Source organism: Taudactylus pleione, unplaced genomic scaffold, assembly GCF_031769625.1.
Source record: "Taudactylus pleione unplaced genomic scaffold, aTauple2 ptg000125l, whole genome shotgun sequence".
Taxonomy (NCBI): Eukaryota; Metazoa; Chordata; class Amphibia; order Anura; family Myobatrachidae; genus Taudactylus; species Taudactylus pleione.
Window position 1 is genome coordinate 3,659,170 of NW_028284527.1, and position 13,613 is coordinate 3,672,782.

The 13,613-nt window shown below is 44.3% G+C and overlaps 1 protein-coding gene across 2 annotated transcripts in view; it reads right to left on the reverse strand.

Moving 5' to 3' along the window:
• Positions 1–6,694: 6,694 nt before the first annotated feature.
• Positions 6,695–13,613, reverse strand: part of CEBPZ (CCAAT enhancer binding protein zeta) — a 48,530-nt gene continuing 41,611 nt past the window's right edge. For both annotated transcript variants that reach the window (XM_088472496.1, XM_088472497.1), the window contains 3 exons: positions 9,150–9,211; positions 8,344–8,425; positions 6,695–6,840 (listed from right to left, as the gene is read on the reverse strand). In XM_088472496.1, coding sequence (XP_088328622.1) covers positions 6,713–6,840; positions 8,344–8,425; positions 9,150–9,211 — 272 coding nt within the window. In that variant the 3' untranslated portion in view covers positions 6,695–6,712. The remainder of the gene's footprint in view (positions 6,841–8,343; positions 8,426–9,149; positions 9,212–13,613) is intronic.

A 13,613-nucleotide genomic window follows, 5' to 3' on the forward strand; every position in this document is an offset into this window, starting at 1 on the left:
AGCCTACCTACTGGTACCCCGTCCAGCTCAGCAAGCCTTCCTGCCATTTCCAGTCCGGTTCCTCCAAGTTTTCTACTGGTTCCACTCCAACATTACAATGTTCCTGTTCCTGTCATTTATCATCAAAGGCAGTTCTAACTCGCATACAATTCATATGCAAATAGAGCTATTTACATCATCCATGGTTCCAGTCAAGACTGTCTTTGCTGAATCCAGTTCAACACCTGAGTCAGTTAACTCTCAAGCACCAACCGTGACAGTATGTTCAGGCCTACCGATGGTGGCGGATGAAGCACATAATACTGGACCAAATGCTTTCCGTAACCTGGTGGCTCGCTTGGATTCACAGGAGGCGGCACAGCAGCAAGTGCTACAGCTTTTGCAAATTCTGACTAGTTGTCTAGATGACATTCAAATCACACCTGTGCCTCTAACTACCTTCCATCTACTGCTGGAACAGCTACAAACTCTACTCATCAACATTTTTTGGATCATTCCAGAGTTTCTTAGTACTACCCCTGACTCAACTAAAACCTGTGCCTTGGATTCCCTAAGAACCAAAGATTCTTCCATACCAAGTAAAGTAAAATATCGAAGTTACCTGCGCTCCAAGCTCCCTGTGGCTGAATGCCAGCGGCACAAAGATTTACATCTCTGTCTCTATTGTGGAGGTTCTGACCACTTCATTAAAGACTGTTCCCGTTGCAATTCCAATAGTAATACCAAGTGTCAATGTCTCAGTGCCTGTTCCGGTCCCGTTCTGGATTCTGCCTGTTCCGGTACCAGCCTGGATTCTGCCGGTTGCATGCTGGATGGATCTTCTAGTTTCTCACCCCAAGAGCGGATTTCAAGTCCTGTACCCCAAGAGGGGGTTTCAAGTTACATTCCCCATAAGGGGATTTAAAGCCTAGTACCCCAAGAGTGGGTTTCCAGTTCTGTTCCCCAGAAGGGGGTCTCATGCCCCAGGACAGAGTTTCAAGTCTCATACTTCAAGAGGGGGTTTCAATGTCCATTCCCCAGGAAGGAATTTCAAGTTCTGTTCCCAAAGAGAGGGTTTCAAGTTCTGTTCCCAAAGAGAGGGTTTCAAGTTCTGTTCCCAAAGAGGGGGTTCCCAGTCTCATGCCCCAGGAGGGGGTTCCTAGTCTCATGCCCCAGGAGGGGGTTCCTAGTCTCATGCCCCAGGAGGGGGTTCCTAGTCTCATGCCCCAGGAGGGGGTTACAAGCTTTGCATCCCAGGAGAGGGATTGGAGTTCCGCACCCAATGAGGGTGTTTCAAGTTTCGTACCTCAGCAGCGGGTTTCAGGTTCCAGTTCCCAGGGAGGAGTGTCTTGTACTATTAAATTATGATCATGGGTCCTGGTCAGCATCTCCTGAGAATATCATTCCAGTGGACGACAATCTCTGTAGTCTGTTCTCGACTTTGATTGTTGATGCTACTGTCTCTAGCTCCTCTGGACCCGTTCCAGTTTTATCAATTGGTCCAAATTCTGAACATCTGTCAGCTTCAGTTATTTCGACCCCCCCATCAATCAGAGCATCTTCAAGTTTCCTCCAGCCCTGCATCTGAATGTGCTCCACAATCCTCAAACACACAGGATTCCTTGGATACCCCAGCATGCATTTATTATGATGGGGACTTATCATAATACTATGCATTAATGAAGCAATACTCTGCCATCATGGTAGAAGATCCAACTTGTGGTATCACCCCTACCAACATCGTTCAGTTCCTTTTCCTTTCCTTTAAAGGTAAGGCATTGGACTGGGCCAATCCTATCATCGAGTCTAATGATCCAATGCTTCTAAATATACAGACTTTCAGTGAAGCAGTTATCAAAGAATTTGGTTCTAACACTGTAAAACAAAATTCTAGTGAAGATCCCAGTTCCAAAATTTTGTCCAAGCAGTCTGTTTGTTCTAACAAGAATTCACCCCCCGCTCAGTCCTCCACTCCCCTGAAGTCCGAACAAGGTAAAATTTTCAAGGGCCAGCGTGCTGAATTCCAAGCAGCACTACAGAATCGACATCCCTGAACGTGTGCGCACACCTCCTAGTCCCCTTTGTACTACTGTACCTCCCAAAATATCGACTGACAAAGTTTCTAGTGAGATGTGGTCACCCTCTGATGTTAGGCTCCAATATGCTGCTTGTATGGTACAGAATCAATCGATCCGGGAGAAGAAGTCTCGAGGAACCTTTAGGAACCAACCATCTAACAACATCAAAATTGGTCATGTTTCACTTAGTTCCTCCCAGGAGTCCTATCAGTTTTCAAGTCATACTAATTCTTCCATTCTACTTTTAGATACTGACTCGGAATCGGAGTTCAATCATGCACATAATACTCCATTCACTGAAGACCATCTGTCGTTTGAACCTGTCCTTCCCTGTCATGTATTTCCACAGGAGTTACCAGAGATTCCATGTCCGTTGGTTGGCACAAAAACGTTCTCGCAGCAAAAAGAATTGGCGAAGGTCTTGAACTATCTCCTTTGCAGAATTTCCACTCCAGATATCCCAATAAAATAAAAGAATTGGGAAGATGTCTGAAGAGATGTTTCAAGAGTTATGGTGTCCCTGTGTTTGAAGCTCCTGGAATGTCATGTTTGAAAGAAAGTTTTTCAGTTCTTCTGGTGTCTCATTTTTTTGTGTTCTCATGTATTTATTAGGTTATTCGGAGTCCACCCATAAAAAGAGGGGGGTACTGTCATGACCCTGGCTAGTTTTTCACCTTTTGCCTTGAGACTTACCCCTGCCAACTGTCCCGTGGATCTGTATGTGTAATTCGCCTGGGAGATCTGTCCTGATGTATGCATTTGGACTGTGCTCTCCTTTCCACATTGATTATTCACCTGGGTCCTTTCTGTGAACACTGCTAGTCTTGATTGGAATGTATATCCTGATGAAAAGACCGCGCATTGAAACGTCGATTTATGGATTAAAATCTGTTTGCTTTTTTTGAAGTCCGCTGAGTGCAGCCTGGTCCCTGGGGTACAGGGGTCTTCCCGTGCATACTTAACTTATGGATGGCACCCCGGCATTAAACAGGATAATGCGAGTGCCCCTCTACATGCATCAATATATATATATCTCAATAATCAATTTGCGCTAATCAAAAATGAATAAAAAGTGTATAAAAAAATATATACACATATACTAAGGTCGTACAAGTGAATATAAAATGTAATTTAATAATTAATATACAATGCATACACAAGAAAATATCCATCTAAAATACAACCGGCTGTATCTTAATATATCTAACCCAAATACATGAGTATATCATAAAATACTTAGTACCTTGACTGCATAAAAATGAACAACTAATGTAAAAAAGAACTTGAGTTATAATAATAAATAGCCCCATGGTATTGTGTCTAATGAGACTGAAAACTAATATTAAATATAAAAGTCTTAGTCCAGAGAAAGATACCAGCTTATCACTTCTGGTATAATGTGGCAAGTGAAGTGAAACAAGTCAATAGTCACCGCTCTCAGGATATGATGACCGCCAAAGTCCTGTGCAAAGCACAGGTAAAGTAATCCTGGATGTCCACCGTAATATAGTCTGTGGATATTTTCCGTTTCCCCAACATTATATTGTCCTCAGACTTGACAGGTGGACCAGTCTTGTTTGGCTCTAGGCTTAGAGGGCTTGGTTGATGTCTGCTGTCGTGTAAAAGACTGACCCTCGGCTTTTCCGTGAGGGTGAAAGGATGATATCTGAGGCTTTGTATTATATGCAGAGAGCAGGAACATAGTCTTGTTAGCCACCAAAGTAGTCACAATTTTATCCAATTCTGGACCAAAAAGGACATCTCCTGCATAAGGCAGAGACTCTAGAGCCAGTTTTGATTCTGAATCTGCTTTCCAGGAACGTAGCCAAAGAATACGGCAGTCCACTACCAAAGTAGCAGATATCCTGGAGGCCAGGAGAGCCATATCCATAGTTGCTTCACCTAAGTAGGAGGCTGCATTTCTATTGTCAGAAATTTAGGACAGCTGTTCCCTCGAAGCATCAGCGGGAAAAGTCTCTTCTAGTGCCTCTGCCCATCTCTCAATGGCTTTTGCCACCAGGCCGTAGCTCTAGCAGGACAAGTAATTGCTAATGTAAGAGAGTATATAGATTTAAGACAAGCTTCTATAAGTCTATCTGTAGTCTCCTTCAAGGAGGTTGCAGTATGAATGGGTAAGGTGGCATTTGTAACCAGACGTGTTGCATGAGAATCCACTGCTGGGGGAACTTCCCATTTAGTACAATCCGTAGCTGGAAGAGGGTAAAAGGAACTGAACAGTTTTGGAATTTAAAACCTTTTACTGGGCATATTTCAAGCATCACTCATGTGATCAGATAGATGGTCAGAGTGAAAAAACTCTGGTAAAACAACCTTTTGTCGCTTAAAAAGTGCATGTATTTTCTTAGGAGCGGGTTCATCCTCTTCTATTTGTAGAATAGTTTTAACAAGCTCTCACGAGAGCAGGTATATTTACTTTAGAGGGTGGCTACTCTTCTCCCAAGACGGAGTCAGAGTAAGAGAGATCTGCGTCTTCTGCCTCCCCAGATGATATCTCAGAATCAGATAACTGTGTGGATTGGGAAGATATCATAGTATGTTTAGTAGGTAAAGGTATATTTTTCTGCAGCATTTGCTGAAAAACCGTAGAGGTATTACCCAAACACTGTACTGAGTTAGACAGTACGCCTATCCATGGGGAAGGCAAATGATTTGCAGGGGGTACCTGCTGTGGTCATCCCATAGGGGGGAGCTACCACGGGGATTGTTACTTGATCCGCAAGTTTTGCCAGCATTTGTAAAAAGGCAACCCAGGGTGGATCCTGAGGGAAAGACACCAGGGCTGATGGGCCTGTGTAATAATTAATACAGAGACCATCCTGAATGAGGTCCTCTGTGGCTAAGCCTGCAGAGCAGGACTTACAAGACAGCAGAGTAGGAGGAGAAGCCTCAGGCTGCTTGTTTTCTTTCCTCTGCCAGCCATAGCCACAAGAATAACAAAATACACAGTATGATACAGTGCAGTGAACACCCTGGATATGGTGGCACAGTGTAGTGTGCAAACGCATGATACAGTACCTGATAGCACACAGAAGTATCTGGGAAATGTGAGGTACTATAAACCCCTTATACTTTATTATGTCAGGGTATAGTTGAATAAAGGGAAAGGTATAAAGCTCTACAGTATAGAAAGTAGAGATTAGCGCTAGCACAAGTCACATACAAACGCAGAAAAACATTACATGTTTACACTGGGCACTAAAATCAACTACACAGACCACAGTGGCTGGTAGGATACAGTGCTGTATGAACTGGCCCGTGGGAGAGGTATCCAGGGAGACTGGACCCAGCGTTCTCGGAGACCTGCTTGCAGAAAATTGCTGACCCGCATCTCTGAAGTGCCTTCTCCCCTTGCCGACATTAACCACTGGGTCCCCTGACCTCCTTACATATGCCCTGCGCCAATATGTTATATGCCCCGGTGGTCTAGTGGAGTCGTGGGTGCACTAGTGTCCACATCAGCGCCTCCAGTCTATCTCCTAAAACCGGAGGCAAGACTGTGCAACAATGCGGGTCCCCGCGAACAGGGTTCAGCCTTACCTGTCCCCTGAATTCCGGGCTGCAGCCTGGGGTCAGAGGAGCCTGCTAGCTAGTCCCTCTCGGAGCCCCGCCGGTAGTACCTAGCACAGGCTTGGAGTCACGGCACCTCAGAGGTTTGATGGGGCGTTAGCACAGACGTCTGTAGAATCTTGGGCCCCGTTATAATGGTGGTCGAGGTCCTGCCGGACACCAACGAAACTAAAGTGCCCTCAGGCTGTGGGTGCGGTATAGGGGGAAGAACCGGAGTATCTTAGGATTGAAAAGCTTTGCTGTTGGTGTCCGGTCCTCCAAGTCCCACTTACACCCCAATGTCTCCCTGTGGAGCCTTATGGACCCTGAAGAAGTAAAAAGGTTATTCATGAGACCAGGCCACCTTCTTACATTGAGCCATGGTCCAGTTCTGATGCTCATGTGCCCAATGTAGGTGCTTTCGGACAGCATGGGTACTCTGATTGGTCTGCCACTAAGCAGCGAGTTGTTATGCACTGTTTTGGGACACCTTTCTATCATAGCCAGCATTAACTTTTTCAGCAATGTGTGCTAGCTCTTCTGTGGGATTGATCAGGCAGGGCAATCTCTTGCTCTCCACACACATCAAGGAGATGACACATTTTCGGCAAAAAAGACGTCCGTGCTAGCAGAGTCTCGCAGGACCAGGCGCGCTAAGAGGGGCTGTTTGGCGTGACTGCAGCAAAGATGAGTGAGGACACATCTGTATACGCATGGACTTCTGAATGACGGTGCACTGCGGAGTTGTTCTTGAGCAGAAGTAGTATTTAGGACAGCCTAGAACAAAGTTCCTATCTTACATCTACAGCAAGGCTGGGAGTTAAGACTACTGAAGTCAATACAGAGCTTCTGCCAAGCCTGATTACTGCCAGTCTAGATGGCAACCACTGAAATCATAGTCCAGGAATTTAGTTTTTAAATTGCAGAGAAGAGTTTCCATAAATTAAAGTGGAAATGTTACCACAACAACAAATTCTTACTAGTAAACTACAACACTAATGTCTAAACAAAAGATTGCTATCATTTGATCTGCAAAAAATAGATAACATAAAAATGACACCAGGCACAAGAAAAATAAATGAAATAATTTATTTCTTTTTGCCCCTTTTGTGGATTTTTGTTTGCTTGAACTTTCTTTTATTCTTAATGATGTTTCTAGCATCCCTATTATGGACCCAGTTGTCCCGCTCAGCTTCCCACTTGAGTTGCTTGATACCTAGTAAGGGAATGAAATAAAAATGTTTTATACTGTGGCCAATTGTAAAATAAAGACTCTAAAGTGCACAAACAGGGAATGTCTGCATCCTGACCCTTCTTATCAAAGCTTTCAAGACTATTTCTATTTGCAAAAATATAAAAAACTTTAGGCTGTCAGCTTTATTTCCCCACCAGCAAATATATCTAATATGAAAGCTACATGTAAATACAATTTGCATAAGTTACTACTACTAAAAGATACCATGCTTTACTAGACTATTATAATTGGCCTGGCTTCAGTATGACAGATCACATCAAGTATTAGGACTACACAAATAAATGAATGATACACTTTATGTAATGTAACAAGTCATTACTGTAGACTGCAGAAGTAAGGTGCTTTGAGAAGATATGTAACACATTTATCATGAAGGGTTTGAGTGTAGCATTATCTAGCCATGGTTATAAATTCATTTTAACATCATATTTTTAAGTGCCGATCCGGAGCTATTATCTACATCTATATAAACGGAGCACAAATTAAATGAAGATTTTAACACACTGCATATATTTTTTATGAATGCTTACACACAGAATTCTGTATATATAAGGTTTTGTTGCTTATGCTGGGCATACACAGCCAGATAAAATGTCTGTCAGACCGACAGACATTTTATCTGGCCGGCTGCCAGCCGCAGATGTCGCCGGCATACACTGTGAGAGAAATCTTACAGTGTATCAGCCCGACATCCGCGCTCCGCCCCCGGGGGAGGAGACATTACCCTGTTCCTTCCGTAGGAAGGAACACAGGAAATGTCTGTCTGTCGGCCGCGCTGGCATACACTGCCCGATGCGGCCGACAGTTACCGGGTAAATATCGCATCAGACGGGCGTGCTGGACAATCCTGCATGCCCGACCGAGCAATATTTAACCCTCGGTCGCCCGCACACACGCTACAATTATCGGGGGGATCCGCCGATATCAAGCGGATCGCCACGATAATTGTAGCGTGTATGGCCAGCATTAGACATATTATAATAATAATAATAATAAAAACGACTTAGAGTCACTGAGGTCTCATGGCGTAAATATACTCCAGAGATCCTTATCTTTATTTTAAAAGGCTATTTTCAGTTTTGTACCACTGCTCTTATTATGTTACCTGACTGCTCTGTGGATCATAGCAATTAAGTAATTTTTAATTGAACTACATTTTAAATTGCCAATCTTACAAATCTGAGTAGGACTGACCAGATGGGGAAGAGTTTGGCACAGTTGGTCAGCATAAAAAATGTTACAGCAATTGAAACAAACATTCCCTGTTTATAGACTATAAAGAACACAACTTGCAGTGTTCATGATGTATATAACGATTGCAGAGCTTCTATGGTAGATACATATACATACAAGCTAAATAGAAACACCATATTAAAATACTGAGAACAGGAAAGATCAGATTGATTATTACATAGAAAACATCTTATAGGCATTTAGTAAAAAGGGGTATAAAATAATGCGTACTTGCGTTTTCTTTATTTGATACAGCATTTAATCCAATGTTGTCAAATTTAGAGCCAGAACTCTCATCTAGGATGGCACCAAACTTTAAAAGTAGAAAAAAGAAAAAAAAACAAGGAACATAGCTTAAATTTAGGAGTCTCCAGTTAACATGACAATTATTTATTTTAACACGCACTGTTAGTGAAGTATTGTAAAATATGTAGCGGAATAACGAATAAAATTCCTTAATGTTTAAATACTGCAAAACCTTTATTAAAAAGCTGGCTAAAGAAAACCTCTCTCGATGCAAATGAAAACATACCAAGCACTATTGTAGGCGGGATGTATCGTGCATGGCATATTGCATGTGATACATCCAGCCACTTATTGCATGCATAGCCGTATGCATGAATAAATGCAATTAGAAAGGTAAAGGACAGCTCTTCCGATAAAATCTGTCCTTTGCGTTGAGAGTACTTCCGGGTTTATGACCGGGAGTCCTACAGTGCATAGGTTTCTATAGGCAAAATCATCTACAGATGGCGTTGCTTATCGGGAACAAGCTCTGGAAAGTTTTAGTTTCTGGAGCTTGCTGCATACTGGCACATTGCAGCCGCAGAGCATTCTATGGGGACTTCAGTGACGGCAGACCACAGAGGCCGGATCCTTTCTATGCATATGGGTTTTGCAGTATTTTTAGAGTTGATGCATCCCGCCTAGTATCTTTTTTCAGAAGGTAATATGTATTTTGACTTTAATGGTCCTGCAAAGCCTATGAGAAAGCCAAGATCTTGGATTCTTATCTTTCCTATGTCACAAATAAATACCTCCTCAGCAGCAGCAAACATGTCTTCCTGTTTTAACCGTCTTTTTTTTCCTTTTTTACATTCTGTGAAATTAAATGGAAAACACAAACGTAGTAAATGAAGCAAACTCTTTATGGGACAATTATGCTCATGTTTATCACTAATATGCCATTTCCTTTTTAATGATTTATCAGGAAGAATATAACATATTGCAAGAAATTAATTACAAAAAGTCAGTAATACATCAAATTGCAAATAAGAATGTTTACATAGATTAGGTAGTACCTATATTCATTTTTACCATAAACAAAATGAGGATCTAAAACTTCTATTTAGGGGATGATGATTTATGACAAAGGACTCACAAACCCATAATAGAGAAAGAAAAATCAAAACAAAAAAAAAAAGGGGATTTTTATCCGTACCTGTTAAATCCTTTCTCTCTGTCCATTGGGGACACTGGGAACCGTGGGTATAGAGTGGAGCAGATGAGCCTGGGCACCAACTAGTTAATCTTTTTTTTTTTTTTTTTTTTACCCAGCAGCACAGGCTCCCTTTCCCGCAAAAAATACAACCTCTGCTGCGCTTTCTTTACAATTGCATCAATGTTGTACACCCACTTCAGTTCTTGCGAGATTATTGAATTTTAAAAGGAATCCACCATAGATACGTTATCAGTCATATTCCAACAAAGGTCCACCATTAGCAAAGGCTCAAAGGGGGAAGCCTTAAGGGCTGTCAAAGCCAAATCACACAGTGCCGGCGGAGGAACAAACCGTGGTAGAAGGTGAAGCACACCAAGTAGAAAAGTTTGGACATCCGGATTTTTTTTATGTTTTGTTTTTTGAAAGAGAACAGAGAGCTCGGATACCTGAAGCTTAAGAGGAAAGCCGAAGACCCAAATCCAATCCCACTTGCTAAAAGGACAAGACCTGAGACAAACGAAAAACCAGAGGGATTAAGACTGTGTTCTGCACACCAATCATAGTAATTCTGACATATTCTGTGATAAATCCTGGTAGAGGAAAAAAGTTTGCGGAATGTTTGGAAAGTATGAAGGACCGATGCGGAGAAACCTTTTTCCCTTCGGATGGATGTCTCAAGAGCTCCCCCTCAAAGCAAGCCAGCCAAGGTCTGGGCACAGACAAGGAAACCCTGAGACAGAAGGTCCAGCCGGAGAGGGAGATGCCACGGGGAGTCTATGGACAGGCCGAGAAGGTCAGCATACCAAGCTCGATGTGGCTAATCAGGAGCGAGAGTTGCCGTGCCACTTTTTAACTTCAGTTTGTAGAGAACCCGCTGGACCAGAGAGATCGGAGGAAAGATGTAGAGGAACTGCATGGTCTATTCGACTGCTAGGGCATCCACCAGAAAAACTCCCGGTCCCTGGTGCAAGCAGTACAGAAGCTTGTTGTTGTGACGAGAGGTCATCAATTCGATGTCCGGACATCCCCAGCGACTCCCCAACATCTGGAACACTTTTGGGTGAAGAGACCATTTGCCTGAGTGCACGTCCTGGTGTCTTAGGAAGTCCGCTTCCCAATAGTGGGCCCTTGGGATGTGAACCGCCCTTAAAGTCTGGAAGGAACCGCTCGGCCTAGTGAAGAACGTGGCTTACCTCTCTCAAGGTGCCCTTGCTGCGGGCTCCGTCGTTGATGCTTTATATATGCAACAGCGGTCATGTTGTCGGACTGAACCTTGACAGGTTTGTGATGGAGTAAGAACTTGGCCTGGCATAAAGCAATGTAAACGGTCTGAGCCGACAATCAACCTTGAAAGGTGTGATGGCATGTTACTGCCCCCCCAACCATGAAGACTTGCACCGGTGGTGAGCAGGACCCAGTCCTGGATCCAGAAGGGATGACCCTTGTTTAAGTGGGAAAGATGGACCCACCACATCAAGGAGTGGCGCACTTCCCAAGACAAGAGTATCCGTTGCGATCAGAGATGAAGATGGAAGCGGGTCCACCTAGAGAGAAGCTCCAACTGAAGAAGCCTGGAGTGAAATTGGGAGTATTTCACCATGTTGAAGGTGGATACTATTGTGCCTAAGACTTGCATGCAGGAGTGGATGGACAACCTGCGATGACAAAGGAAGGTCAAAACCTTGTCTTGTGTGCGATCAACTTGTCACTGGGGAGAAACACCCTCTGAACTTTAGAGTCCGGCATGGCTCCCAAGTGAAGCATCTGAGATGGAGAGATTGTGGATTTCTTCCAGGTGATCAGCCATCCGTGAGATTGAAGGAGGGTCACTGTTAGGCGAAGATGGTCCTTAAGGACATCAGAGGACTGTGCCAGGAGAAGGAGGTCGTCCAGGTATGGATAGATACGTACCCCCTTTTGTCTGAGATCTGCTGCCATTACCACCATGACTTTGGAAAACACGAGAAGCTGCAGTAAGCCCAAATGGCAATGCTCGAAATTGTGAGTGATCCTCCCATACCGCAAAGCTGAGAAAACGCTGGTGATAATGATGTATGGTGATAATGATGTATGGGAATGTGCAAATAGGCATCTTGAACATAGAAGGAAACCCATGTAGTCCCTGGCTCCATTTCCAGAATGACAGAGCGAAGAAATTAAATCCGAAATCGTGGTACCTAGAGGTTTCTGTTGAGTGAATTCAGGTTGAGGATTGGGCAGAAAGAGTCGTCCAGCTTCTGAACAATAAATAGGTTGGGTATGGAAAACTGTTCCTCTTTGAGGAGAAGGAACTGGGACGATGACATGGGAGGCTAATAGAGACCGGGTGGAGTTTCTCAAAGCCACTGCCTTCCCAGGTTCTGACAGAAGACCTGTGGAAAATAACTGACTTGGAGGGCGATGCTGGAAAGTGAGTGTAACCCTGGGAAACTACGCTCTTTACCCTAGCGTCTTAAGTAGTCTACAGCCAGGACTCTGCAAAGAGTAGTAGGCAGGCTGGAAAATCCCAGGAGATCTTGTCGGCCAGCTTGGGAGCTGAAGTACGGGTGGCCAGGACTTGGAAAATTTAGAGGAGGGGCCCTGTGACCTTCAAATAGGACTGTCCCCTGTCTTTGCCCTGCAAGCAAAAGAAAAAAAAAAGTGACTTAGACACCGCTGATGGGAGGAATGTGGTCTTGTAAGCAGCTACTGTAGCCACAATTTTATCCAGTTCGGGCCTGAACAAGATATTACCGAAGAAAGGTAAGGCTTCCAGAACATTTATAGATTCCGAGTCCGCCCTTCAAGTACTCTCGTCTGGCAGCTACTGCGGAAGCAGAGACCTTACAGGAAAGGAGGTCAGAGTCAATGTCCGCTTACCCCATATAAATCCTGGCCTCACGAATGAGGTCCACTCTGGATAGTAATTTAGATCTGTGGGTACCATTACAAAGGCCTGCTTCAATAGAGTTTGCCCAACACCCTAGAGCTTTGGCCACCCTAGCAGAAGCAAATAAAAAGGGGGAGACTGCCATGGGCGTGGTGTCAGAATCCTTGAGAGCAAGACTTGACTGCTTTGACCAAAGCATCCACATCCACCTGGCACAGCGAGTCTTCTGGATCAGACGATTTGTCCACATACAACATCACAGACACATCATCCTCAGATACGAGGAGTCCCCTGTGTCAGAGTCATAGCCTGAAAGGAGAGGAACAGAGGGTTTTGCCGACAATTGGCATAGACTGTTGATCCAGCCTCTGTTGTAATGAGGTTATACATGCACTAGGCCCTGGACTGACAGACAAACCCTGAACTCATGCCGGTTTTGGTAAGGCTGTTGTAGGCAAAGGAGAAGTGGGCCAAGAGGTCTGCAGCTCGGGGACCAACTTTAACATAGCCTGCGACAGGGTAGATGCCCATGATTGTTCCTGAAGGGGACAAATAGCCAAAGTGCTCCCACGCTGCGTCCCTGCAAAAAGTTTCACACGAACCATCGTGATCTTGGTTCAGAACCGCAAATAGACACCGTAGAGACCCCTCCCTAGGGACTTTCACTGCCTGACCTCTGGAAGACATAGGAATGTGTTCCAGGAATTACCCCTACACACTTTGGTATAATAACAACAAGTGTAGGTGTTTTGGGAAAAATACACTGAAAGTACCACCGGCCGCCTCCCTGACTGGCAGTGAGCATCCACTAAGAAGCGGCTCTATACAAGCAGATAGCAGCCTTACCTGCCCCGGGCATTCCAGCCACGGCTGTGACCCTGTCGCCAGTGATCCGGCCACTGGAACAGGGGTAGCAGGGGAGCAGCGCCCGGGGTGTTCAATCACCGTGACCTGCTGCCTGCTCAGTAGATTAAAAAAAATTAAATGAACTAAGCAGAAGCTGCAGTAGCAGCCCATAAAAACATGCCCACTCCTTAGAGACCAAACTAAAACGGTCTCTCTGGCTGAGGGGAAGAATATAGGGGAGAGGAAGTCTGCTGTTGGGTAAAAAAGAAGATTAACTAGTTGGTGCCCAAGCTCCTCTGCTCCACTCTTCACCCATGGTGCCCAATGCCCCCCATGAATGACAAA